This window comes from Panthera tigris, chromosome E2 (genome assembly GCF_018350195.1).
Source record: "Panthera tigris isolate Pti1 chromosome E2, P.tigris_Pti1_mat1.1, whole genome shotgun sequence".
Taxonomy (NCBI): Eukaryota; Metazoa; Chordata; class Mammalia; order Carnivora; family Felidae; genus Panthera; species Panthera tigris.
Genome location: NC_056674.1, coordinates 15,473,286 through 15,500,045, shown reverse-complemented (window position 1 = coordinate 15,500,045; position 26,760 = coordinate 15,473,286). Strand labels below are relative to the sequence as shown.

The 26,760-nt window shown below is 57.2% G+C and overlaps 1 protein-coding gene across 1 annotated transcript in view; it reads left to right on the top strand.

The window, feature by feature from the left end:
* The window catches only part of RYR1 (ryanodine receptor 1), a 112,577-nt gene that overhangs the window by 43,007 nt on the left and 42,810 nt on the right, over window positions 1–26,760 (top strand). The window contains exons 43-77 of the mRNA XM_042970107.1: window positions 796–931; window positions 1,170–1,356; window positions 1,447–1,555; window positions 1,963–2,083; window positions 2,180–2,349; window positions 3,418–3,638; window positions 3,728–3,818; window positions 4,713–4,853; window positions 5,253–5,416; window positions 5,534–5,612; window positions 5,886–5,975; window positions 6,451–6,591; window positions 6,983–7,057; window positions 7,157–7,232; window positions 7,533–7,656; window positions 8,249–8,364; window positions 9,930–9,997; window positions 10,103–10,224; window positions 10,707–10,756; window positions 11,172–11,232; window positions 11,339–11,577; window positions 14,021–14,102; window positions 14,644–14,774; window positions 14,995–15,327; window positions 16,137–16,377; window positions 18,958–19,045; window positions 19,125–19,217; window positions 21,286–21,456; window positions 23,011–23,070; window positions 23,356–23,493; window positions 24,068–24,180; window positions 24,385–24,481; window positions 24,730–24,836; window positions 26,386–26,437; window positions 26,572–26,640. Coding sequence (XP_042826041.1) covers window positions 796–931; window positions 1,170–1,356; window positions 1,447–1,555; window positions 1,963–2,083; window positions 2,180–2,349; window positions 3,418–3,638; window positions 3,728–3,818; window positions 4,713–4,853; window positions 5,253–5,416; window positions 5,534–5,612; window positions 5,886–5,975; window positions 6,451–6,591; window positions 6,983–7,057; window positions 7,157–7,232; window positions 7,533–7,656; window positions 8,249–8,364; window positions 9,930–9,997; window positions 10,103–10,224; window positions 10,707–10,756; window positions 11,172–11,232; window positions 11,339–11,577; window positions 14,021–14,102; window positions 14,644–14,774; window positions 14,995–15,327; window positions 16,137–16,377; window positions 18,958–19,045; window positions 19,125–19,217; window positions 21,286–21,456; window positions 23,011–23,070; window positions 23,356–23,493; window positions 24,068–24,180; window positions 24,385–24,481; window positions 24,730–24,836; window positions 26,386–26,437; window positions 26,572–26,640 — 4,356 coding nt within the window. The remainder of the gene's footprint in view (window positions 1–795; window positions 932–1,169; window positions 1,357–1,446; window positions 1,556–1,962; window positions 2,084–2,179; window positions 2,350–3,417; window positions 3,639–3,727; window positions 3,819–4,712; window positions 4,854–5,252; window positions 5,417–5,533; window positions 5,613–5,885; window positions 5,976–6,450; window positions 6,592–6,982; window positions 7,058–7,156; window positions 7,233–7,532; window positions 7,657–8,248; window positions 8,365–9,929; window positions 9,998–10,102; window positions 10,225–10,706; window positions 10,757–11,171; window positions 11,233–11,338; window positions 11,578–14,020; window positions 14,103–14,643; window positions 14,775–14,994; window positions 15,328–16,136; window positions 16,378–18,957; window positions 19,046–19,124; window positions 19,218–21,285; window positions 21,457–23,010; window positions 23,071–23,355; window positions 23,494–24,067; window positions 24,181–24,384; window positions 24,482–24,729; window positions 24,837–26,385; window positions 26,438–26,571; window positions 26,641–26,760) is intronic.

Sequence of the window (26,760 nt, the reverse complement as noted above, 5' to 3'; positions counted from 1 at the left end):
CAAACATTTACTGAGCACCTACTACGTGCCAGATCTGACCAAGGCAGCAGGGGTACTACAGTGATTGAGACAATCAAAAATTCTTGTCCTCATGAAGCTGACGTTCTAGTTGGGAAGATGAATAATAAACAAGATAAATAAGTAAAACATATAGTGTATTAGCTAGTGACGAGTGTTAAGGATGAAAAAAGCGAGCAGGGGAAAGAAACATCAAGTGTCAGGAGGGTGTCCAAGTTTAGACAAGTGTGATCAGAGAATGCCTCCCTGAGAAAGTGACTTTCAAATAAAGCTCTGAAGGAGGAGAGGGGCCATGTGGACATCAGGGGAAGAGCATTCCAGGCAGGGGAACCGCCAGTGCAAAGACCCCGAGGCAGAAGTGAGCTTCATGAGTTTGAGACCAGTTTGGTTAGAGCAGGGGGAGTGAGGGGTTAGGGGTGGGAAGTGAGGGCAGGGAGGTGACAGGGAAGATTGTGCAGAGGGTCTTGTGGGGCCTCTGCATTTTACCTGGAGCCAGATGGCGCCACAGGAGGGTTCTAAGCAGGGAAGGGACGTGGCCTGACTCAGGCTGTTGGCAGGGTCCTTCTGTGCGTGGGATAGACTGGGGGAGCAGGGAACCCAGGCGGGAGACCATGTGACGGTCCAGGTGGGAGGTGAGGGCTCAGGGTGAGGATTATCGTTCGCCGAGAGATCCAGACGTGAATGAGGTCGCAGAGCTCCAGCGATGGGCAGGGAAGCGAGCCTTGGGGAGGAGGTGGTGCGGGCCTGGCCTCGGTCTGAGCCCGTCTCCACTCCCAGGTCGTGTCCTACCTGGCGGGTTGTGGCCTTCAAAGCTGCCCCATGCTCCTGGCCAAAGGGTACCCAGACATCGGCTGGAACCCTATTGGCGGTGAGCGCTACCTGGACTTTTTGCGCTTCGCCGTCTTCGTCAACGGTGAGTCAGGAGTTGGCGGTGGCGGGACAGGAGGCCGGGGCGTCCCCGACCCAGCCAGCCTCCCTCAGGGTGTGGTCCCCGTCCTGGCTCGGCAGGGATTCCTCCAGGCGGGCTGGGGCAGGGTCCAGAGGCCAGTGGGGGCCCGGGGTTAACCCTTGAGGTGCTGGGTCCTGGGCTGCCGGGGCAGGGTCCCCGGGGCCGCGGCTCATGAGGCCTCCGGACCCGCCGGAGCCGCCAGGTGAGAGTGTGGAGGAGAACGCCAACGTGGTGGTGCGGCTGCTCATCCGCAAGCCCGAGTGCTTCGGGCCTGCCCTGCGGGGTGAGGGCGGCTCGGGGCTGCTGGCCGCCATCGAAGAGGCCATTCGCATCTCTGAGGACCCGGCGCGGGATGGCCCGGGCGTCCGCAGGGACCGGCGGCGTGAGCAGTGAGTCTCCCACCCCCTTCTCAGCGGCAGAGCCCAACTTCCCCGTGCCCCTTGCTGCCTCCCCCACCCGCCACCCCCCTCCTTCTGCAGCTTTGGGGAGGAGCCCCCCGAGGAGAGCCGGGTGCACCTGGGACACGCCATCATGTCCTTCTACGCTGCCTTGATCGACCTGCTGGGACGCTGTGCGCCGGAGATGCATGTGAGAGCTGGAGGTCCAGGGACGGGGAGGGGCACGCCTGGGCGACCTCGAACCTCTTCAGTCGGGCACCTGACGACACTGACGGAGCTCTCGTGATGTGGGTGGTCTTAGGCTAGCCAATCCTGGGGACACACCAGTGACCAAGACTGCCCTAGGCCTGGCTCTCACAGAACTCCCAGTCCAGCGGCGGGGGGGGGGGGGGGGGGCGGGGACCAAGCACTGAGAGCCGGGGACAGTCGGGGCTTCAGTAGAGGAGCACTAGGAGCAGAGGAGTCAGGGCTGGGAGATCGAGAGCTCGCCCCACGAGGAGTCCTGCTCTGCCTGCCGGTGGGTCAGGAAGGGATGGATGGACTAACGACCAAATGGGGCAGAGGGTGCTGGATGACGTGCCCCCTTCCATCTTCCAGCTAATCCAAGCCGGCAAGGGCGAGGCCCTGCGGATCCGCGCCATCCTGCGCTCCCTCGTGCCCCTGGATGACCTTGTGGGCATCATCAGCCTCCCGCTGCAGATCCCCACGCTGGGCAAAGGTGCAGAGGGGGCAGGACTCGGCAAGGAAGGGGGGCTGGGGAGGGAGCGGGTGGGGCCGAAGGGCAGCCCTGACCCCCTGCCCTCGTGGCCCGCAGACGGGGCTCTGGTACAGCCAAAGATGTCGGCATCTTTCGTGCCGGACCACAAGGCATCCATGGTGCTCTTCCTGGACCGGGTGTATGGCATCGAGAACCAGGACTTCCTGCTGCACGTGCTGGACGTGGGGTTCCTGCCCGACATGCGGGCGGCCGCCTCGCTGGACACGGTGAGCAGCCCCGCCCCTGCCGAGCCACCCTCCCCGCCGCCCGTGAGGGTGCAGGATGGTCAAGGGCACAGCGGCAGCGCTTCTGTTTGTTCTGGGCATGTGTACCTATCAGAATCCTCCCTCCCCACCCCCCATCAAGACAGAAAATGAAACCAAGAGGAACTCTGAGTTCTGGGCGAGGGTGGGTGGAAATCCAACATCTCATCTTTCTTATTTAAGAAATGATCATGCTCGGTGATGGCTCAGCACCAAGGAGACAAAGACTTGTGCTCAACAGCAACAATAATAGTTATATAGATATTTAATAGTTATATCGTTAGAGAATAGTAGGGGACAAAGCCGAGTAAGATGAAGACTGAGAACTGACCACTGGTGTGGCCAAATGGAGGTCACTGGTGACCTCGATGAGCACTTTCAGTGAGGCGGTGGGGTAAAAGCCTTACTGGCGAGGGTTTACGAGGGTCTGGCAGGCGAGGCATTGGAGACAGTGAGTGGACGTGACCAGCCCAAACCAAAGTATGGGAAACTCCGTGGATAAATGATCCAGATTTTCTGGCAAATAAATAACATTGAAAAGAGGAGGAAAGGAGACCGTTACAGATGAAAAGACCTGAGACCCAGCAGCCAAATGCAGTAGGGGGGCCTTCCTGGTGCCCTGATCCAAACAATCCCGGCTACAAGTGAGACACTTGGAGAAAGTTGGGGAAGGACTTTACGCGACTGTTAATTCTGTTAGGTGCGAAAACGGCAGCGTGGGGTGTTAAACGGAAGCAGGTGTCTGAATGGAGACACAAAGCTGAATATCTATGGGTGGAGTGGTAAATGGCTGGGGTTGTATAAAAGTATCACAGGAAAAAGGGTGAGGGAGAGGACAGAAGCATGCAGAACTTTGTCTACAGGGCTGTCTACTCTGGGTAACGAGGGCTCACTACTTGGTGCCTCGGCCGCGGTGGGTTTGAAAATTTGCATGGTTCCAAGAGATCGTAGAGACTGGGAGGAGCAGGTGTGGGGGGAAGATCCGAAGCCAGGGGCGCGAAGCGGGCCTGAGGCCCCCGCTCTGCTCGCCAGGCCACTTTCAGCACCACGGAGATGGCCCTGGCGCTGAACCGCTACCTGTGCCTGGCGGTGCTGCCGCTCATCACCAAGTGTGCGCCGCTCTTCGCGGGGACCGAGCACCGCGCCATCATGGTGGACTCCATGCTTCACACGGTGTACCGCCTGTCCCGCGGCCGCTCGCTCACCAAGGCGCAGCGCGACGTCATCGAGGAATGTCTCATGTCGCTGTGCAGGTGGGGCGGGGCCGGGGGGCAGGGGCGGGCCCGCGGGGGGCGGCCGGCCTGGGGGCGAGACCCCCACCGCCCCGCGCCTGTCTCCGCAGGTACATCCGCCCGTCCATGCTGCAGCACCTGCTGCGGCGCCTGGTGTTCGACGTGCCCATCCTTAACGAGTTCGCCAAGATGCCGCTCAAGGTGAGTGAGGGCGAGCCCTCTCCGGCGTGCGCCGCCCTCGGGCCGCCTCGGGGCTCTTTTGTGACGCACCGCCCGGCCCCGTTAACCCGCCAAGCGAGGGCGGCGTCCCCACGGAAACCTCTGAGGCGTTCTCATTGCCGCACTAGGATTTCCAGGACGGTCGCTTGGCGTCGTCGGGGCCTCTAACGCTCCCTCGTTAGCGTTTAATTTGCCTCACAGTGAGCCAGTCCTCGCCTAGATTAGCACGTCTTTGCGTGAGCACACCGCTTTTCCTAATCAGCGCGCTTACTCGCACGCCCAGACCACCAGCCTTACGCTTTTCCAACGAGTGCATTTTCCAACGAGTGCATTCATCTGAATACATAGCACCACAGCTACTCTGAACATTCGCAGTCTTTCCTGTTAGTTTTTTCGTTTGCATGCTGGTTTGCATAAGGAGACACCCCTTGTCTGGACTGATTTACACAATACATCTGAATCAACCCCCATTTCAGATTTGCCTATTGGATGTGGAGGTCCTCTTCCCAATTACCATATATTTGCATGGGGCTCTGCGTGTATTTGCCCGCCATGGTAATTCACAGAAGCGCAGATCACTCTGTCCATACGTCCGTTTGCACACAACCCTACCCGTGGATTAATCTTAACATACTTATTTGTGTAAAACGACAACAGACAAACCCGGCCCTGGCCCAATGCCTATCCTGACTCCACGTTAGAGCGCTGAATTATCTTAAACGGCCCCAGACCACTCCCCAATAAGCACTTTCCCTTAGTACCTGCATGACCCACGTCCCCTTCATAATTTAAAAGCCCCGGCCTCCTTGGCTTTGCTTTTGCCGGCCACCTACTACGCGCCCCTCATTTGTGTGTCGCCCTCTTGCTCCCACCCAGCTCCTCACCAACCACTATGAGCGCTGCTGGAAGTATTACTGCCTCCCCACAGGCTGGGCTAGCTTCGGGGTCACCTCAGAGGAAGAGCTGCACCTCACTCGTAAACTCTTCTGGGGCATCTTTGACTCACTGGCCCACAAGGTCCGGGCACGTGGGGGGGGGGCACCTAAAGGAGCCTGCTGGGAGGGCTTGGGGGCCAAAGTGGGGGGGTCCAGAATGAAATTACCAATTCAGGGGTTCAGGGAGGGAGCTAGTTCTGCAGGTTTGGATCCAGGAGAATCTAGGAGTTGGGTCTCTGGTTTGGCTGTTACAGAAGAGGCGATGGGCGCTAGTCTGGGGGCTTGGAGAGGGGTGATGCCGGGGTGGTTTGGAGGGTCCAGGTGGGCTGAGGTTTGGGTTTCAGGGAGAGAGACCATAACTGATGTCTGGGGGCTCAGGGAAGAGGGGTTGATTAGCAGAGGGGTGAGTTTGAGGCCCTAGGGCTCCAGGATTTGAAGGCTCAGCCAGGCCTGCAGTGACCCCCCCCCCCGGCATCCCCAGAAGTATGATCCAGAGCTGTACCGCATGGCCATGCCCTGTCTGTGCGCCATCGCAGGGGCCCTGCCCCCCGACTACGTGGACGCCTCATATTCATCCAAGGCCGAGAAAAAGGCCACGGTGGATGCTGAAGGCAACTTTGACCCTCGGCCCGTGGAGACCCTCAAGTGAGGAGGCCTGGGGGCAGGAGCGGGGTGGGGACCAGGGACCGGGAGAGGGAGAAGGATTCGGACATGGAAGGATGGGCCAGCGCTAACATCTGCCCACCCCATCCCCCCTAATAGTGTGATCATCCCGGAGAAGCTGGACTCCTTCATCAACAAGTTTGCGGAGTACACACATGAGAAGTGGGCCTTCGACAAGGTTGGCGTCAGGGTCCTCCCTCACCCCCCAGCAGCCCCCGTTCCTGCCAGCCTTTCTCAAGACCCCACCTGCCCCCCCACCCCAGACCCAGGTCTTCCCTGAGGCCCCAGATTTCCCTGGGACCCCAAACTCTTCGGAGACCCCAAAGCCTCTTCCAGAGCCCTCCGCCCCTCCAGGGTTTCCCCTGCGTCTCCCGGGCTGCTCTCTCTTCCTCATCCTGCCCCCCCGCCCCCACCTCCATGGTGGTGCGACCTGTCCCCTCTCCACCTCCAGATCCAGAACAACTGGTCCTATGGGGAGAACATAGATGAGGAACTGAAGACCCACCCCATGCTGAGGCCCTATAAGACCTTTTCAGAGAAGGTGAGCAAATCTCAGGGCCCAATGCTGAGGGTCCAAAATGAAACCTCCAAATTCGAGCGTTCAGAGAGGAGTGAGGCAGCTTCATCAGCTTGGATCTAGCTGGGGCTGCGGGTTAGGGCTCCGCATGCATGGACTTTGCCCTCCCTCAAACGTGGCTGCCTCCCCAGACCCCGGACTTCTAGTGTTCCTTCTCTTAGAAAGTGTCAGACTGGATTTGATTCCTTGACTGTGCCATTTAACTTCTCGGAATCTCCAGAGTAAAATGAGATCATGAGAGTTTTGTTTGGGAGACTCTGTTACAGAGCAGGTAAGAGACCAGAGTTCGAATCCGAGCTGGACCACTTCCTCCTAGCCACGTAGTCCAGGCTTTCCACTTCTTAGGACACTGGAGGCCAGTAAGGCCGAGGCAGGGACTCCTCCCTCTACCTCCCTCCCATGCCATCTCACCACCTCCACGCCTTCCTGTCCACCCCAGGACAAAGAGATTTACCGTTGGCCCATCAAGGAGTCCTTGAAGGCCATGATTGCTTGGGAATGGACGATAGAGAAGGCCAGGGAGGGAGAAGAGGAGAAGACAGAAAAGAAGAAAACGCGGAAGATATCCCAAAGTGCCCAGGTGGGGGCGGGGCCGGGGCAGAGGGCGGGGTCATGGGAGGTGGTGAGCGGCGGGGGCGGGGCCAGGAGAGTGTGGGGCCAGGCGGGAGGTGGGGTTGAAAAGGGAGAAGGGCCAAGGAAAGGACGTGGGGGGAGGGGGGGCGGGGGTCAGGGAAATCTTGGGGGCCCGGAGCCAGATGCCCGCCAAGGCTGAGAGATCTGGGAAGGGAGTGGGCGTGGGTCTGAAGAACTGCGAAGGGCAGAGGAGAGGAGGGCGTGACTTAGCGACAGGGCCTTATGGGGGGGGGGGGCGAAGAGCAGGGGTCTAGGGCCAGTGGAGGAGGTAAACTGTGTTGGGGCCCGGACTTCCTGCTAGTCCATCAAGCACCCCCATTTCTCCCTCATCCTCCCAGACTTATGATCCGCGAGAAGGCTACAACCCCCAGCCCCCGGACCTCAGCGGAGTTACCCTGTCCCGGGAGCTGCAGGTGAAACCCCTGATCCTTTATCTAGAGGCATGGAGGTGTTTGTTGGGGTTGAGAAGGACATCCTCTGAGTCCGGGCCTTGACTCTTTCGTCCATTCCAGGCCATGGCAGAACAACTGGCGGAAAATTACCACAACACGTGGGGGCGGAAGAAGAAGCAGGAGCTGGAGGCCAAGGGTGAGAGCGTCCGTCCCATCCCCGCACAGGCCCCTCTTCACCGAAGTCCCCTAACTCCAGAGTCCCAAGGGACTAGAGTTGTGTGACTTTGAACCATTGCTTTCGCCACCCCCGATAATAACAACATCTACTACCATAGGGCTGTGGTGAGCATATGACGATCCTCTGAAAGCCATGATTCGGTTCCCTTACCTCTGTTTTTATTACTCTAATTATGCGTGCTCTCAGCAGCAAGAACCACTTCAGTGAGAGTGGCCTGGGTCTCCCCAGTCCTCTGATTTCTGGTCTTTGCGGCTCCAGGTGGTGGGACCCACCCCCTGCTGGTCCCGTACGACACACTGACAGCCAAGGAGAAGGCACGAGACCGAGAGAAGGCCCAGGAACTGCTAAAGTTCCTGCAGATGAACGGCTATGCTGTCACCAGGCACGTGGGCTGCAAGCCCGGCCAGGGAGGGGCGGGGAATGTGAGAGGAACGAGCCAGGCCAAAACTGGGAAAAGCTGGGCTGGGGTAAAGCGGCGGAGCCAGGGAAGGCAGGTGGCTGAGAGGGGTGGGGCCCGGAGAGCAGAGGTGGGGCCAGAAAAAGGAGGTGGCTATGAGGGTGGGCCCTGGAGAGTGGGGGAGGGGCCAGGGAGAGGAAGCCAAGATGGGGGGGCCTCCTCAGAGCGGGGAGCAAGGTCAGAGAGTGGGGGGCCGGGAGGGTGGGGCCTCGGGAGAAGAGTTAGGACCTGGGAGGGGAGGAGGCTAAGAGGGTGGGGCCTGGGGGACTGTTTGGGGCCAGAGAGGGGAGGGGCTAGGCCTGGGAGGAGAGGCAAGGCCGGGGATGACAGGAGGCTAAGAGGGCGGGGCCTGAGGGGAGGCGGGGCCTGAAGAGGAGAGGCGGGGCCAGGGAACCGCTAGGAGCTCGAGGGGGACCTGGCGTGGGGCAGAAGCCTGCAGCGGCCGGCCGTAGGAAAGCAGAGGGGAACTGGAGAGGAGCGGGGAACAGGGCTGACCCCTCTCTGCCTGTCCACGCAGAGGCCTTAAGGACATGGAGCTGGACACGTCTTCCATCGAGAAACGGTTCGCCTTTGGCTTCCTGCAGCAGTTGCTGCGCTGGATGGACATTTCCCAGGAGTTTATCGCCCACCTGGGTACGGGGGAGTCCCTCCCCATGCCTGCCATACCTACAGGTTCACCCAAGGACCCGGCGCATGCATTTCTCCTTCCCTCCCCTCACCTCATTATTGTGCCAGACACTGTTCCTTCCAGGTGTCGAGACCACAGCAGTGAACGAGACAAAGATCCTTGTCCTCCAGCGTTTACATTCCTGTGGTGCCTTCAGACGATTAACGTCAGATACCTTAAGTTTTTAGAAGGCAGTTAGTGTTTGGGGAAGAAGAATACACTAGAACCAGCTAAGGAAGACTGGGAGTTGTGGGGAGGGGGGCGTTGGGGGAGTGGAGCCCTTTAAATTTTAAATAGAGTAATTGGGAAGACTTTGAAGGAGCTGGGAGGGGGCTGGCCATATATCCGAGGAGAGTATTCCAGGCAGAGGAACAGCCAGTGCGAAGGTTCTGAGAAGTCCCTGGGGAAACAGGAGGCCCAACTGGCTGAAGCAGAGTGACTGAGTGCGGACAGCGGGAGGAGACGGGGCAGATCACGTAGGGCTTTGCAGGCATGGGGAGGACTGTGGCTTTTTACCCCAAGTGGAATAGCACCACGGGAGGGTTCTGAGCAGGAGAGAGCCCTGACCTGCTTCAGGTGTTCACAGACTCCCCTTGGCTGCATTAGGGACAGATTGTGGGCGTAGGGACCAAAGAGGGTGAGGATTGGGCAGATTCTGAGTCTCTTTGGGGGATGGAGGCTGTTGGTGTGCCCCATACGTGCCTCTTACACCCCACTAAGAATCACAGCTGGCCCCTAGAATCCCTCCCAGCTTCCCCCAGAGATCCCAACATTCCCCCTGAGAGCCCCCCAGGACCCCCAGACCCCCTCAGATGAGTGGCACAGCAGGACGCACTCACACACCTCGCCTCGAATCCCACATGCTGATCCTCCATGCTGAGCGCCTCTCGGCAACTCCCTCTCCTCTCTGTGCCTCGGTTTCCCCATCTGTCCACCGTAACCAGTCACAGTTCTGTCCTGTTCTTGCTGGGTGACCTGGGCTGAGTTATTTCATCTCAGTTCCCTCATCTGTAAAATGAAGGAGGGGACCAACTGTACAGACCTCCAAGTTGGGAAGAGATCGTGCGAGGGCCAGAGACATTATTAGCATTATTATTATCATTAATTATTACTCTCACTGTTATTATTACCTGAAATTGACTTCTGCTTTAAAATTAATTCTAGTCTGCCAACATTGACTTCTTGTTTCATTCATTCATTCATTCATTCATTCCACATTGACTCAGTGCCAAGTACTGAAGTTCAGGAAGAAGAGGGCTGGTGAGGAAGCGGATGTTCCATGACCTTACTCCATCCTAGTTTATCCTCTTCCCCATTTTCAGCCGCAGGAAGGGCTTGATCAAGGAGTTAGGGGGAAGCACAGGAAAGACAGGAGAGAGGTTTACCTCAAAGCCAACAGAGGTGGCTTTATACCAAGCATTAATCTCCCATCTTTTCCTCCCTTAACCCTCGAGTCCCCTCCCTCCCTAGGCACCTTCTGAGTTCCCCAGCCTTGAACCCACCATCACCTCTCTTTTCCCTCCGCCACCAGAGGCTGTGGTCAGCAGCGGACGAGTGGAAAAGTCCCCCCACGAACAGGAGATTAAATTCTTTGCCAAGGTGAGAGGTGGACTGAGAAGCTGGAGGGGGCTGGGGACTGGTGGGCCCCTTCACCCAGTCCCCCTTCACCCAGCCCGCCTCGTCTCTTCCCCACCCCACCCCCAGATCCTGCTCCCTCTGATCAACCAGTATTTCACCAACCACTGCCTCTATTTCCTGTCCACACCGGCCAAAGTGCTGGGCAGTGGTGGCCACGCCTCCAACAAGGAGAAGGAAATGATCACCAGGTGGGCTACCCTGGGACCCCTGACCCCGCCTCCTGACCTCGCAGGATTGCAATCCTGGACCCTGTCCTCCCAACCTGGGACTGTCTGGGCTCTGTCCTGGGTGTTGGGCACTGACCACTCTACCTACAGAGGTGACTGAAGGGTGAGGGTGACTCCCTGTCCTCTTGTGCCCAGGACCGAGGGGTCTCCCAGGATGTAGGACTTTCAGGCAAATGGGACGAATTGGTCGCCCTGTCAGAAAGGCAGACCAGCCTCCCCACCCCCCAGCACCCCCGTGTCTGCCCGTTACTCTCAAGCTTGCTCATCTCTCTGCCCCTTCCCCACCCTTCCTGTCACCTTCGTTCTCTTCTCCACCATCCTATGTCCTCCTGGCTGTGTCTTCTGTCCCTCTGTCCCTGTCCCTAACTGTGCCGCTGCTGTCCTTGCCCCGTGCTGTCCTCACTGTCTGTTTCCCCCGTCCTTATGTCCCTTTCTTTCTTCAGCCTCTTCTGCAAGCTTGCGGCTCTTGTGCGGCACCGAGTTTCTCTCTTTGGTAAGTAGCTCCCCGCCCCCGGTTCTTCTCTCTAACCTTCCCTCTCTCCCTGCAATCTCCAACCCCACCCTGAAGAAACAGCTCCCGGTTCAGGCCTCAGTTTGAACAACCTCCACCGTGTTGTTCCTCTGGACCCAGACACGGACTGGGTAGTCCTAGGGACAGGGCTGTGCCTGGGACAGCGCTGGGCCCTGCCCTCGTGGAGCCCCCAGGCCGGTGGGGACACAGACTCATCCTCAGACAGTGATGGCCCGAAGGTCAGGGCTGGGATGGGGGAGGTGCAGGCAGAGCGGGTTGGGGGAAGGACCAGGTCCTGTGGGGGTCCAGGTGGAGGTGGGGCGGGGGGGAGGTGGATGTAGGGGAAGGCGCTGCCCTTGTAGCCCTTCCTTCACCCTCTCCCGTCTCCCTTCCCCAGGGACGGATGCCCCAGCTGTGGTCAACTGTCTTCACATCCTGGCACGCTCCCTGGATGCCAGGTATGGGGCCTGGTGGCCACCCCCGCCCCAAACCCCTGTTCTCCTTGACCTCCTGAAATCCCGAATCTCAGATTCTAGAACTGGCGTGCCCCGGCTTCCCTCCTAGGACGGTGATGAAGTCAGGCCCCGAGATCGTGAAGGCCGGCCTCCGCTCCTTCTTTGAGAGCGCCTCAGAGGACATCGAGAAGATGGTGGAGAACCTTCGTCTGGGCAAGGTGTCCCAAGCACGCACGCAGGTGAAGGGTGTGGGCCAGAACCTCACCTACACCACGGTGGCCCTGCTGCCGGTCCTCACCACGCTTTTCCAGCACATCGCCCAGCACCAGTTCGGAGACGATGTTATCCGTAAGGACCCCTGACCCCAAGGGCAGGGCTGGGGCCGGGGGTGGGGTGCGATTCTGCTGACACCAGCCATCCCCGTGTGCCCGACAGAATCCCCAGGTGTCTGAGTGTGCATTCAGTGAATTGGTAGGTAACAGAATGAGTTCATGAGACAGAATGAGTCAATGAGGATATAAGTTCAGCAGCTTTTTTTTTTTTTAACGTTTATTTATTTTGAGAGACAGAGACCGAATATGAGCAAGGGAGGGGAGAGACAGAGGGAGACACAGAATCCGAAGCAGGCTTCAGGCTCTGAGCTGTCAGCGCAGAGCCCGACGCAGAGCTCGAACCCATGAACCGTGAGATCGTGACCTGATCTGAAGTCAGACGCTTAACCAACCGAGCCACCCAGAGACCTCTGAGTTCAGCAGCTTCTAACAAAAGACCCTAAGTCACTGTAGCTTAAACAAGAAAGGGATGTATTTCTTTCTCATGTAAGAGCCTACTTGTGAGTGCATCACCATGTCAGAAGCCCAGGCTCCCTCCATCTTGTTACCCTGCCATCTTGGAAATACTGCCTTTATCCGCAGGGTCCCGGATGGCACGGCGTTCATTACATCCCCATTCTAGTCTGTAAGAGGAGAGAGGAAGCAAAGAGGAGGGCACTGCAATTCTTTTACAAGAACGACCTAGATGTGGTCTGTGTCAGTCCTGCTTACATCCATCTCGTTGGCCAGAATTCAGCATGCGGCCACATGTCACCGCAAGGGGGGCTGGGAAAGTAGCCTTTATTCTGGGAGGTCACGTGTCCAGCTAAACATTGGAGGTCTGTTCCTAAAGAGCAGAGAAAAGTTAAGAGCAGATATTGGGAGTCTATTAGCAGCGTCTGCCGTTTTTCTGCCACCAAATGGCACACCTGTTGTGTGACCCAGCCTGGGATCTGGGAACACAATGTGCACAGTGTGTTAGTGAGACACAGGCAAGATGCCACACCCAGTGGACTGTCAGGTCCTCAAAAGAAAGAGCCTTATGAGATGTGGTCTGGACTGTGGGGGGCGGGGGAAGGACGGCGGGGGGGCTGGTGGGAGAGATGTTCAGGAGGCCGAGGAGATGGGCGGTGGAGGGGAGGTATCCAGAGTGAAGCCCAAGGCCCCGGCCTGCGACACTCGGATAGTGGGGCCTCCAGGATACAGGGACTGGGAGCAGTAACGAATCTGGGGGAGATGCCAAGGTCAATTGGGCCAAGGGGCCCAGGGAACACCCTGGGAAGGTATCCAGGACGGGCCAGCAGGCCACGGGCCGTGGGGATTGGCGGATGCTGAGCCATGTCTCAGTTCACCGTTTCTTTGAAATTAGAACCTTTTGCCAAAAGTAAGAAAAGTTGAACGTGGTTGGGGCTCTTCCCCCACCCTCACGTTTTGTTCAGAGAATTAAAACTTTTTTTAATGTTTATTTATTCTTGAGAGGGAGAGACAGAGAGTGAGTGGGGTAGGGCACAGAGAGAGGGAGACACAGAATCCGAAGCAGGCTCCAGGCTCCGAGCTGTCAGCCCAGAGCCCGACACGGGGCTCGAACTCACAGACTGAGAGATCATGACCTGAGCCGAAGCCGGACGCTCAACCGGCTGAGCCACCCAGGTGCCCCTGTTTAGAGAATTTTAAAGTGTCCAGAAGAGCCAGAAGAAGAGAATTGTTCACAATTTGCCCCGTTTGCTTAACCTTTCACTTTATGAGCAAAAGTATTTGCAGACCTTTTTGTTGAACTTTAGAATGTGAGTTCCACAGACCGTGACACCTCATCCCTAAATACTGAGTCTGCACCTCCTGGAATGAGAACCTTCTGTCTGTCATGTAATCACAATATCATTATCACCACCTAACCCGACTGTGCTTGAATTTCCCTCATTACTCTCAAAATGTCTTTGATTTAAAAAAAAAAAATTCAGAATCCAGTCAGGTTTTTCTCCTTGCATTTGGTTGTTATGTCCACGTAGTCTCTTCAATCTAGAACTGCCCCCTTTCCCTCTTTTTATCTCGAGACCTTAGTAAAGTCGCTGAGGTTCCTAACCTGGTCTTCTGGGGGTCGGCAGGGGGATGACCTAAAATTATCGTCAGGGTTGGATGTTTGCATTTTTCTGGAGAGTGTCCATCGCTATCATCAGAGAGATCCATGACTCCCCTCCAAGGAAAGAACAGCCTTTACTGAGTGCCTGTTGTGTGCCCTCTTCCAACTGGTTTCCAAGCATTAATCTTTGGATCCTTACAACCACCCCATGAGGAAGATACTGTAGGTATCCCCATTTTACAGATAGGGAAACTGAGGCCAAGAGAGTGTTGGCACTTTGCTCAAGTCACAAAACTGGTAAATGGCAGGCTGGCTCTCGACTGCCCAGCTCTTACCCAGTATTTGGAGGTGAGGGAGGAGGGCGGGGTGCTTCCCCCACCCTCACCCTCCCTCTCTCTCTCAGTGGATGACGTCCAGGTCTCTTGCTACCGAACGCTGTGCAGTATCTACTCTCTGGGAACCACCAGGAACCCTTACGTGGAAAAGTAAGGAGAGAGAGCCATAGTTTGGGGCTGGGGTGGGTGCTGGGGGGATGGGGGAAGGAAGGAGCAGGAGAAGATGGGGGTGGGTGAAAAACAGAAATGAGCAGTCTTCCACGACGGACATGCTCGGCGGCAGCTGCAGTTCACCGACGTGGCCACTTGAGGGCACTCGGGGGAAGGCCAGTGAAGGAAGCCCGATCGGCCCCAGGCGCCTGCTGGCCAGGATGGCAGGTGGCTCCCTGCCGGGGTGCAAGCTTGCCCCGGCAGGAGGCACGCAGAAGTGAGGGTGGTACACAGGAGCCACAGCACGCTGGGGGCACCGAGGAGGGGCCCTGGCAGTGCCCGTGTGGGTGGGCTCTCCTGAGCTGGGATCACCAGTTAGAGCGAGAGGGCACATGAGAACCCAGGGAAAAGGCCACGTTCGTGCTTTGGGTGGACGGCTGGGCTCCAGAGAGTTCTGGGGAGACGCACTCCTATGGAGACGGAGGCTGGGACGCAGCACCGGGCGGGGGACGTGTCAGAGCCAAGCAGGCCCCTCTTCCAGGCTGCGGCCGGCCCTCGGGGAGTGCCTGGCCCGCCTGGCAGCGGCCATGCCGGTGGCGTTCCTGGAGCCTCAGCTGAACGAGTATAACGCCTGCTCCGTGTACACCACCAAGTCTCCCCGGGAGCGGGCCAGTAAGTGGTGTGGGGCTGGGGCGGGTGTGAGGAAACGTCCTACCCAGCACGGGCCGGGGGAGGGCCCGCTTTGGGGGGGCTCCGAGGGCTGAGGATTCCCCAGTTTGGGGGCACTCCAGACTGGAGGATTCTGGAGCCCGTCGGGGCCCGGGTTTGTGGTGGGGACACCGAGGTCTGGGAGTGATGGGTTGGAATGCCCTGACCCCTCTGCGCACCCCAGTCCTGGGGCTCCCCAACAGCGTGGAGGAGATGTGTCCTGACATCCCGGTGCTGGAGCGGCTCATGGCGGACATCGGGGGGCTGGCCGAGTCGGGGGCCCGCTATACAGAGATGCCGCACGTCATCGAGATCACGCTGCCCATGCTGTGCAGCTACCTGCCGCGCTGGTGGGAGCGCGGGCCCGAGGCCCCCCCGCCCGCCCTGCCCGCGGGGGCGCCCCCGCCCTGCACAGCTGTCACCTCTGACCACCTCAACTCCCTGCTGGGGAATATCCTGCGAATCATTGTCAACAACCTGGGCATTGACGAGGCGTCGTGGATGAAGCGGCTCGCCGGTGGGTCTGGGGGGGCACCAGGCTCCTGAGGACTGGGGCCGAAGCGTCCTGGGGCTCGGGCCCTTTGATCTCATGGTCTGAGAGGGAGATCCCCAGGGTCTGTGTTTTCCTGGGAGTTGGCAGGAGTCAGAGTCCAGGTTTTCTCAGGCTCAGAAGGCGAGGAGTCATCACAAGCGGTCAGAATCTCGGGTTCTCAGGGTCTGGGGTGGATGGATGGGTCCTGGAAGTCCTCCAGGCCGGATTCTGAATTGCTAGAGCCTTGGAGAGGGTTAGGAATTGGGTCAGAGGCCTGGCTTCCTTATACAGAGGGTCAGAGAACCAGGTCACGCATCAGGGGCCCTGATACGGAGGGGTTTGGAGGTCAGAGGTCAAGAAATGAGTCTTTAAAGGGATGGGATTCCTGGTTCAGAAGTTCTCTGTCAGAAACCGGGCCAAGCTAGAGCTTGGGGGCTGGGCTCAGAGGCCGGGGTCAGAGGTCAGAGGCTGGGGTAAGAAACCAGGGGTCATAGTCAGAAATCACACAGTGAGGTAAGAGTTTGGGTAGGGGCTAGGTCACAGGTCAAAGATTAGGGTGAGAGGTCATAGGCCAAGGTAAGCTATCAGGTTATGAGTCGGTCACGGGGGGGGGGGGGGTCAGAGGTGGCTGGCGTCACAGGTTCAGGTCAAGGGCTGTGATTGGGACCAGGCGTCAGGGGCTGTGTCAGAGGTCAGGGCCCGAGCTCAGGCGTGGGATCCAAGGTCATAGGTCAGGTGCTGGAGTTAGAGGCTGGCCGGCAGCGCGTGCCCCTCCGTCCGCCTCGCCCCTGCAGTGTTCGCCCAGCCCATCGTGAGCCGGGCCCGGCCGGAGCTGCTGCATTCACACTTCATCCCCACCATCGGGCGGCTGCGCAAGCGAGCGGGGAAGGTGGTGGCCGAGGAGGAGCAGCTGCGCCTGGAGGCCAAGGCGGAGGCCCAGGAGGGCGAGCTCCTGGTGCGGGATGAGTTCTCTGTGCTCTGCCGGGACCTGTACGCCCTCTACCCGCTGCTCATCCGCTACGTGGACAACAACAGGTCAGCGAGTCCCCGCCGTCCCCGTGCACATTCAGCCTGACCTTGGGCTTCCCGGAGCCCCATCTGACCCGTCACCTTCTGAGTTACTATAAACTTTTTCCAGCTCTCACCCACCCCCCCCAACCTTCTGACCACCCCCCCCATTGCCTCTGGCCCCACAAAATCCAGCCCGCGGGTGTCTGCTCCCCTTCTTCTCCTTCACACCTCCTGAGGCCGAGCCCCCGCGAGGCCGCCTCTGGGCTTGGGTGGATGGGGCTGATTCGCGCAGTTAGGCCCAATGGTCAGGCCTTCCTCCGTCACTGAGGGGAAACGAAGACGGTCCAGATCTGGCCAGCCGGACTTTCCTCAGAAACAGACCTTTAGGAGAAACAAGAGCAGGTGCGGCACCTGGGTGGTTCAGCCCATTGAGCGTCCAACTTCAGCTCAGGTCATGATCTTGCAGTTTGTGGGTTCAAGCCCTGCATCCGGTTCGCTGCTGTCGGTGCAGAGCCCGCTTCGGATCCTCTGTCCCCCTCTCTCTCTGCCCCCCACCGCCACTCATGCTCTCTCTCTCTCAAAAATTAAAAAAAAAATTTTTTAAGTCAATAGCAGGGGCACCCGGGTGGCTCAGTCAGTTAAAAGTGTCCGACTTTGGCTCAGGTCATGAACTCACGGTTCATGAGTTCGAGTCCCGTGTCAGGCTCTGTGCTGACAGCTCGGAGCCTGGAGCCTGCTTCTGATCCTCTGTTCCCCTCTCTCTGTGCACCCCCCTGCCCCACTCATGCTCTCTCTCTCTCTCTCAAAAATAAAAAAAAATTTTTTTAAGTCAAAAGCAAGAACAGGTATCAACCAATTGCTAACATCTCCCTAAAATCAGAAGCAGGGTTCAGAGAATCATTAACTCCTAGGGGCAGCCTAATCCAGGGATAGTGAATACGTTTCAACTCCTAGTTCCATCCTGGTTGAAAAGATTTTCAGGTTGCATCAGGGCTTTGTAAGAAAGGGGGCTCTGATTGATTAGCTATGCCTGTCACGGGAGCAGAAATGGGAAGCATTGGTAGGAATGTTGTATACACCCATGCACACCCCTCTTCACACGCACGACGGGGTGTATTGCTGTAGTGTAGGTTCCCAGGAGTCTGTGCACCGCATCGGAGAGTTTGAACAAATAAATTGTGGTGCATTCCCACCGTGGAATACTACACGGCAATGAAAATGAACAAATTATTGCAGGATACAATGATGTAGATGAATGTCACAAATGTCAGGTCGAAGGAAGCCAGGAAAAATAAAAATAGAGTACCTATTACATCTATTCATGTAACGTTCAAGAGCAGACAAAAATAATCCATGGTCAGCATAAGGGTCATTCAAGTGGAGGGAAAAAGGAGTGGCTGGGAGGGGCGTGAAGATACTTCTGAACCCTGGAAATGTTCTATTTCTTTTTTTTTATTTCTTTTTTTTTTAATGTATATCCAAATTAGCATATAGTGCAACAATGATTTTAGGATTGCTTAGTGCCCCGCACCCATTTAGCCCATCCCCGCTCCCACACCCCCTCCAGCAACCCTCTGTTTGTTCTCCATATTTATGAGTCTCTTATGCTTTGTCCCCCTCCCTGTTTTTATGTTATTTTTGTTTCCCTTCCCTTATGTTTATCTGTTTTGTCTCTTAAAGTCCTCATATGAGTGAAGTCACATGACTTTTGTCTTTCTCTGACTAATTTCACTTAGCATAATATCCTCCAGTTCCATCCACGTTGTTGCAAATGGCAAGATTTCCTTCTTTTTGATTGCCGGGTAATACTCTGATATATATATATATATATACACACACACACACACACATACCGCATCTTCTTTATCCATTCATCCATCAGTGGACATTTGGGCTCTTTCCATACTTTGGCTACTGTCGATAGTGCTGCTATAAACATGGGGGTGCATGTGTCCCTTCGAAACAGCACACCTGTATCCCGTGGATAAATGCCTAGTAGTGCAGTTGCTGGGTCGTAGGGTAGTTCTCTTTTTAGTTTTTTGAGGAAACTCCATACTGTTTTCCAGAGTAGCTGTACCAGCTTGCATTCCCATATATTTTTTTTAATGTTTATTATTTTTGAGAGAGAGCACAAGCAGGGGAGGGGCAGAGAGAGAGAGAGGGAGACACAGAATCCGAAGCAGGCTCCAGGCTCTGAGCTGTCAGCACAGAGCCCGACTTGGACCTCGATCTCACAAACTGCAAGATCATGACCCCAGCTGAAGTCGGACGCTTATCTGACTGAGCCACCCAGGCGCCCCTATTTTTTGACTTGGGTGGTGGTTACACCAGTGTGTTCACTTTGTGATAACCATCAAGCTGACACTTTATGTTATACTTCAATAAAAAGGTTAGAGATAGAAAAAAGGACTTCCTTTTTTTAAAGGAATGGGTAAGATGTTTAGATCATCTGAATGGCCAGCTTACCCTAGAAAACTCCATCCCATCCCTCCCGTTGGAATCTCCAGGTCCCCCCCATCCCCTCCCCTGAGGGCTCTGTGTGTGGCGTCCTCTCCTGGGGGGCCCTGACCCCATCCCTCACCGGCCCCTTCCCTGCCCACCCAGGGCGCACTGGCTGACGGAGCCCAACCCCAGCGCCGAGGAGCTGTTCAGGATGGTGGGCGAGATCTTCATCTACTGGTCCAAGTCCCACGTGAGTCCCCGTCCGCCCTGGCCCTCCTTCCCATGACCCTCACTGCCCCGTCTGATCCTGACACTGCCTCCCCCACCAGAACTTTAAGCGTGAGGAGCAGAACTTTGTGGTCCAGAATGAGATCAACAACATGTCATTTCTGACCGCTGACAACAAGAGCAAAATGGCCAAGGTGGGTGCTTTGCTCTGAGAGCACGTAGCAGGGAGGGCGGGAGCACCCTCCAGGCCTTCCCACCTAACCCCTTCACCAGCTAGCCTTCCCTGCCCTGGCCACGTGCCCGCAGCCATCACAGCACCCCATCTCCCCCCTGCCTCATCTCCTCCCTCCTCCTCTGTCTTTTCCCTTCCCCCCATTTCTCTCTTCTTCCTCCATCTCCTCCCTCCTCCCCATCTCCCTCCTCCTCATCTCACTCCCTATCCCCCTCCTCCCTATCTCTCCTCTCCCTCTTCCCCATGCCCTTCCTCTCCCTCTGCATCCCCCTCCTCCCATCCCCCTCCTCCCATCCCCCTCGTCCCTATCTCTCCTCCTGCCTATCTCTCCTCTCCCTCCTCCCCATCCCTCCCTCTCCGTCTTCCCCATGCCCTTCCTCTCCCTCCCCATCACCCTCCCCCTCTCTCTCCTCCCCATCACCCTACTCCTATCTCTCTCCTCTCCTCCTTCCTCTCCATCTCCCTCCTCTGCCTCCTCCCCGCTTCATCCTTTCTCTCCTCCTTCCTCCCCTCTCCTCCCACTTTCCCCTCCTCCATTCCTTCCCTCACCCCAATATCTTCCTCTCCCATCTCCTCATTATCCCATATGCCCCCTCTCCTCTACCCTTAACTTCTCAGCACTGCCCTCTTCAGGGGCCTAAAGACCAAACCCACACGCCCATTTCCACTCGGGGTCTGGAAATGCCCAGCTAGGGGCTGTGTGTCGGGCTGGGGCAAGGGGGCTGGGGTGGGGCCCACTTGAAGTTGGGCCTAGGATTCTCTGAGGGGCCGGGGTAACCCTTCTTGTCTTTGTCTGCACCCTGACGAAGCAGGCGGGAGATGTACAGGTCAGCCCCACGTCTGGGACCTTCCGCATGCCTCTTGGCTTAATTCCCTCTTCTCCCCCACACCCTGGCTTCTGCATCCCCTCCAGAAAATTCCTGCCCCTGTTCCCTGCCTCTCGCCCTTGGCTTTCAGCCTCCATCCTTCTTCTCTCCCCCATCCCCACCCCCAACCACCCATTCCCTTCCCAACGCTCAGCTTTTGCCAATTTAATGTTGTTTTTTTTTTTAACTTTTGTTTAAAAAAAAAAATCTCTCAGCTTTCCTCAAAGCAGCGAAGCATTGTGGTCTGAGGTCACGGGGAATGGGAATGGGGTGGGAAAGGCACGCGCATGGTTGGGCTTAAGGCTTGGGCTCCGGAACCAGGCAGACTTGGATTCAAATCCTGACCCTTGGCAGTTGGCTGTGCGACCTTAGTCAAGTGTCTTATTTTCTGAGCCTTGGATGGCATCTGGCCGGTGGCCCCCGGGGCCCCGGGGCTCTGCATGTGGTCTCAGCAGTGTCTGGCTCACACACAGGCCGTGCTCCGTATTGCGAGCCGGAGTGAATGTGGCTCCGGCCGAAGTTTGTCATTGGGGCTTCTCGTTGGCATGACTGGGGTGGCCCTGGCCCTGGGTCCGCACCCAAGGCTCCAGAACACGGCTGTGGGACTCTGTGCCCCGTGTTTCTGCTTCCAGACCTCTCTGGATCTCTCTTACATCTTCTGTCTTCCTGTCTCCTTGTCTGCCTGAGTCTCTCAGTGTCTCTCTTTTTCTCCCAACTTCTTTTGTCTCTTGAGACTCTTTACGGTTCTGCATCTTTATTTCATTCTGGGGACCTCACTCTTGGGATATCAAGTGTAGGGTTGCGCATGTTGTGGGGGAGGGGAGGTGCCGTACTGTAAGTTGTTAGGGGATTCTGGGAGAAGACTGCCAGAGGTTGGGAAAGGCCCAGAATTTGGGGAAATCTGGAATTTGGGATAGAGGTTGGGAACTGGGGACACAGGCTCGGTCTGGGAGGGTCTGGGGTGAGGGCTGGGGGCCTGAAGTGAAAGATCGGCAAGGTCTGGGGTGGAAATGGATGCGGGCTCTCAGATGGGGGAGGAGATGCCCGGCACCCAGGCTGCGGGCTGGAGCCCAGGCCGTGGACAATGGCACAGGTGGGGGCTGGGGCCTGGAGCCTGGGGCCGGGCTGCGAGTCGGGCTGGTGCTGAGCCCCATGTCCCCACAGTCAGGTGGCTCGGACCAGGAACGCACGAAGAAGAAGCGCCGAGGGGACCGGTACTCTGTGCAGACATCACTGATTGTGGCCACGCTCAAGAAGATGCTGCCCATCGGCCTGAACATGTGTGCGCCCACTGACCAGGAGCTCATCGTGCAGGCCAAGAACCGCTATGCCCTGGTGCCTGCACAGCCCCGTTACGGGAACCTGCCAGCACCCTGCTCAGCACCCCACCAAGCCCCCAGGACCCTACTGAACCCCCAGGATCCCACTGGGAGTCCTCTCTTGGGACCCTAATGAATCTTTCTCCAGGACACTGAGGACTCATGGGATCCCCTGGGATGCCCTGAACCTTCCCCTAGGTTGCTGAGAATCCAGGGCTCTGCCCAATATCCTAAGATATCTTAGGATATTGGGCAGAGCCCTGGGACCTAAGGATCCTAATTGGAACCCCATCGAAACCCAGGAATATCATTAAGACCCCCGGGATCCAAGGACCATATTGAGCCTTCAAGGACCCTCCTGAACACCTTCCCCCAGAACCATGCCTAACCCGTTAGGACCCTGAAGGCCCCACCAGAGACACCATGAGCCCCCCTGAGACGCCTCTGAGTCCTCCACCAGGACCTCCCATTGGGACCCATTGAGTCCCCCATGATCCCACCGGCCCTCCCCTGAACCTCTGGGTCCACACTGAGCTCTCCAGCTCACCAGCTCTTTCCCTCAGGACCCTGCTGACCCCGCCCTCTGGGCTCTGTTGACTCTCAGGGTTCCAGTGAGCACTCTGATCTTAAGTATCCCCCAGGATCCTAATGGCTCCTTCCCGAGAACCACACCCAAACCTGTGATGTATCAGGATTCCTGAGATCAACTGATCCCACTCTCTGAACCCCCTGAGGCTCCAAGGAGGACTCCCAGGATCCCATGCACCCTTAGTATGGAATAGCACCCCCCAGCCTTACCAGCCTTACCTGAGAAGTCCTTCCAGGACCCTGCCCAAGACCCCTTGAGTCTCCCCAGGACTCTGCTAAACACCCTGACAACCTATTAACTCCTCTGGGGCCTCGAAGACCCCTGACTCCCCCTGGTATCACAAACACCCTCTTTCCTCGAGCCCTAAAGTCTCCTCCCTTCAGGACCTCAATCTCCTCCTAGGACCTGCTGAGTCTTGCCAAGAACCCATGGAGCCCTCCAGGGCCCCTCTGACCCCTCAACTTGGTCTTTGAGGGCCCCTCTCTTCTGGGAATCCCCCCCCCCCCCCGCTGACCCTTCTTTGGCCTCCATGAAAACCCTACTGGTGACTTGGTTGATCTGCCTGATCCCTCATGACCTCTGCTGATCTTGTTGTCTCCCTTATACTCCCCCCCACACCTCCTTTGATCTTCAAAAACTCCCTGCCCATCTCGCAGCCCCACTTTGACCCTCCACTGACCTCCAATAATCCCTCGGTGGCCTCATTTGACCTTTGAGGGCATTCTCTCATCACTCCCTACCTCCACTCACATCCCCACAAGGCCCTTCTAATCCTTACTGTCTCTTCAAGGTGCATCTGTGGCCTCTAGGACTCCCTTCTGACAATTCCTGACCATCGGACCCTTTCAGTTTCTCCCAGATGCCCCCCTCCCCACAAGCCTCTCGCCAGCTGCTGGGATGATGGGCCTGGAAGGGAGAGGGAAGTGGGTTAAGGAGGATGCTGGGCCATCAGAGTGACCCGGTCTGGCCATGTCTCCCCAGAAAGACACAGATGAGGAGGTCCGGGAATATCTGCAGAACAACCTTCACCTTCAGGGAAAGGTACCCTCCTTAATCTGCAACCAAAAGGGGCACGTTAGGACAGTAGCAACAATAATAGCCAAGTACACTTACTCTGTACCAGGCAGGGTGAGAAGGACCTTAACGTGTGCTCACCCACCGAATGAATGGCCAGAATGAATGGTCACGGCACCGAAAGGGGGGCGGGGCAGCCAGAGAAGCCCACCTCGAGCGAGCGGAGGGGCCCTCAGACGAGCCCGGCTGGGGAACCGGGAGCCAGCAGGGGGAGGAACCCTCACGCCGGCCGCCCTTCTTCCCTCCCGTCAGGTGGAAGGCTCCCCTTCTTTGCGCTGGCAGATGGCCCTGTACCGGGGCCTCCCGGGCCGTGAGGAGGACGCCGACGACCCCGAGAAGATCGTGCGCAGGGTCCAGGAGGTGTCTGCGGTGCTCTACCATCTGGAGCAGGTGGCTGGGCTGGAGGGGTCTTGGGAGGGGGCGGGGAGCTGGGGTCTCTGGGCGGAGCAAGGGGCGGGCCTTGAATCTGTGGGCGGGGTCTGAGAGTGAACCTTGGGTCTCTGGGTGGAGCCTGGAGTTAAACGCGAGGCTTTAGAAAGGAATTTGGGAACCCCAGGGGAAGGACCAGGTGCTTAGATCTCGGGCCTAGGGGCGGGGTCAGGGTCCCCCCTAGGACCCCAGGGCAGGGGTCAGAATTTGGAGTCTAGAGTGGGGCCTGGTGAAGACGCCTTGACACTGGGCAGGACCGTGGGTGGGTCTCTGGATGGTGACGGGCCTGGGTAGTGACCCTGGGCCTGTGGGCGGGCCTAGGACAGACATTTCGGTCTGGAAGCAAAGCCCAGGTTCGAACCTTGACTCTCTTGGTACGGCCGGGGAGTTCCTAGCCCTGTGAGTTGGGCCTGAATTCGGGCCTGGGCATAGATGGGCAGTTTCACCCAGGGGGTCTGGGGTAGGAATCAGATCGGGGTAGAGGCGGGGACATGACAGATTGCCGCCCGCGTCCCCCCCTCCCCCGCCCCCCCAGATCGAGCACCCTTACAAATCCAAGAAGGCCGTGTGGCACAAGCTCTTGTCCAAGCAGCGCCGGAGGGCGGTCGTTGCCTGTTTCCGCATGACCCCCCTGTACAACCTGCCCACGTAAGACCCCCAGGGTAGAAGGAAGCTTGAGGGGCGGTGGAGAAGGGCTGGCTGAGGAGGCGGGAGGACAGAATGCCGACTCCATGGGGCGTTGGGGAATGGCTGGGAAGGTAGATGTGTGGAAGGTCAGAGGAGGCGTGGAGCGGGGATGGTCTCAGTGATGCCACACACCTCCTCTCCTCCCCCCCCCCCCCCACCCCGCAGGCACCGTGCATGTAACATGTTCCTGGAGAGCTACAAGGCCGCATGGATCCTGACCGAAGACCACAGTTTTGAAGACCGCATGATAGATGACCTTTCAGTGAGCTGGGGCCTGCCTGGGAGTATAGGGGCAGGGCTGGATAGGGCTGGGGGTCAAGGCTGCTGGCTGCACATTTCCGGGGGTCACCCTTCACCTTGAGGGGTATGGGGAGTGGCGGCCCCTGGCTTGGGTGCAGCATGTGGGGAAAGAGAGAAAATCCAGCCACAGCCGGGCTGTGTGTGTGTGGTGGGGGGGGGAACAAGTGGGGACTCTAGAACCCCCTTTCCCAAGCCCCACCCCTCCCCTAGAAAGCTGGGGAGCAGGAGGAGGAGGAGGAGGAGGTGGAAGAGAAGAAGCCTGACCCCCTGCACCAGCTGGTCCTGCACTTCAGCCGCACTGCCCTGACTGAAAAGAGGTGAGGACCGCCCCCCCCCCTCGGTCCTGGGGAAGGAATCTGCTTCCTCCCCGCCCCTAGCAACCACCCTGCTCCTCGAGGCAGACCCTGTGTGTCCTAGGGGAGCCCCACAGCCCATCCTTCAATGTCACTTTATGAGGACAGGCAGGGCCACCGTGGACCATTTTGCAGGCTGAGCACTTCACAAGGGCATCGCTTCTGAAGAGTTCACATCCTAGGCAATATCAGCGTAGGCTTGTCTGGATGAAAGTGTCTTGCTCAGACAAAATCAGTAAGTTACGAGAAAGAAATCAGCACGTCATAACAAATTTCCCATAGATGGAAGAAAGGAGAAGAGGGCTTTTTCTGATGCACACAAAAGCTTTGTACAGGCTAATGACAGTCTTGGGACTAAAACAAGGGTGCTGCTGGGAACAGTAGTAACAGGCAACATTTATCAAGTGCTTATTATGTGTCCGGCCCCGTGCTGGGCCCCTGACGTATCTACTCTCTCACTGAATCTTCGCACTACGAGACGGATACCACCGTCAGCTCCTTTTTGTGGATAAGGAAATAGAGGCGTAGGGATTTATGTTTCACACATCCACGAAGTCAGGAGGGAGAAAGTCCAGGGCTGGGCAGCGGCACGATGGCAGATGGGGACCCGGGCTCTGTTCGGGCTTTCTGCCCTGCCATTCTGACCTTTTGTCTTGTGGTCATAAGATCGATCGCTGAACTTCCAGCCACAACCACATGCCAGGCAGAAAGAAAGACAAAGCCTTTTGTTCCCTCTGAGCAAAATCAAGATCTTTTTTATCCAAGAAAAGGCGCTCTCCTTGGTGGGCTTCTGTACATCTCTCATCTGCCAGCATTCTGACATCAGGCCACCACCAGCTACACGGGACACTGGGACACTGAGCGTCCTGTTTTCCATCCTTTGGAAAGCCATGACTCTGGAGTTTATTATCCAGGGTTGAATCGTGGTACAAGCTGTGTGGCTTGGCCAAGAAGGATCTTTGTGCATCTGTAAAATGAGGCTAGTAGTATCTACCTAATAGGATTATTGTGAGGATTAATTTGTTAATACATATACAAAGCACTTAGAACAGGGACTAACTTAGAGTAAATATTCAATGGGTGTTGGCCGTTACTACTACTATTATTATTATTATTATTATTTTTGCTGAGGACACCCAAGAAGGTCATAGTGGTCAAATGAACCAACAGGTGGCAAAATGGCCCTAGAATCTCCAGGTGTCCATCACATCATTTTGGCAACCCCAGTGGAAAGGGAGCACATCTACCAATAGTTCCAGCAACACTCCCAGAACGAGTTCCAGTGGACCAGCATGAATCCCATAACCATCTCGTATCTATTTATTGCGGTGGCCAAGCAGATCGAAAATACCAACTGGCTCATCCTCAGTTACATGCCCACTCTGGCCGTGGACAGTCTCTCCCACCCAAACCACACAGCCTGAGCATGGCTCTCCAAAGGAAAACCGGAAGCTGTTATGAGATGGGGGTCCTCTCCACCAGGTCCTGACTCTCTCCTCCCTTACTTCCTCAGCAAACTGGACGAGGATTACCTGTATATGGCGTATGCCGACATCATGGCAAAGGTGAGGCCCTGCCCCCATCCCCCAGGCCAGGCTCCCTTCTCCCCAGCTGCAGTGCCTGTCCACTGACAGGGCTGGGGGTGAACTGGGGTGTCTGCCCTGTTCACTGCCATCCCTAACTGATGCCCCATCCCCAGAGCTGCCACTTGGAGGAGGGAGGGGAGAACGGCGAAGCCGAAGAAGAGGAAGTTGAGGTTTCCTTTGAGGTAGGTGGGATCAGGAGGTCCCTGAGAAAAGGATAAGGGACCCTGCCTTCGGTCATTCCTCATTCATTCAGCCTGTGTTCACAGAGTAGTGCTCTGGGCCCAGCCCTGTGCTAGGTGATG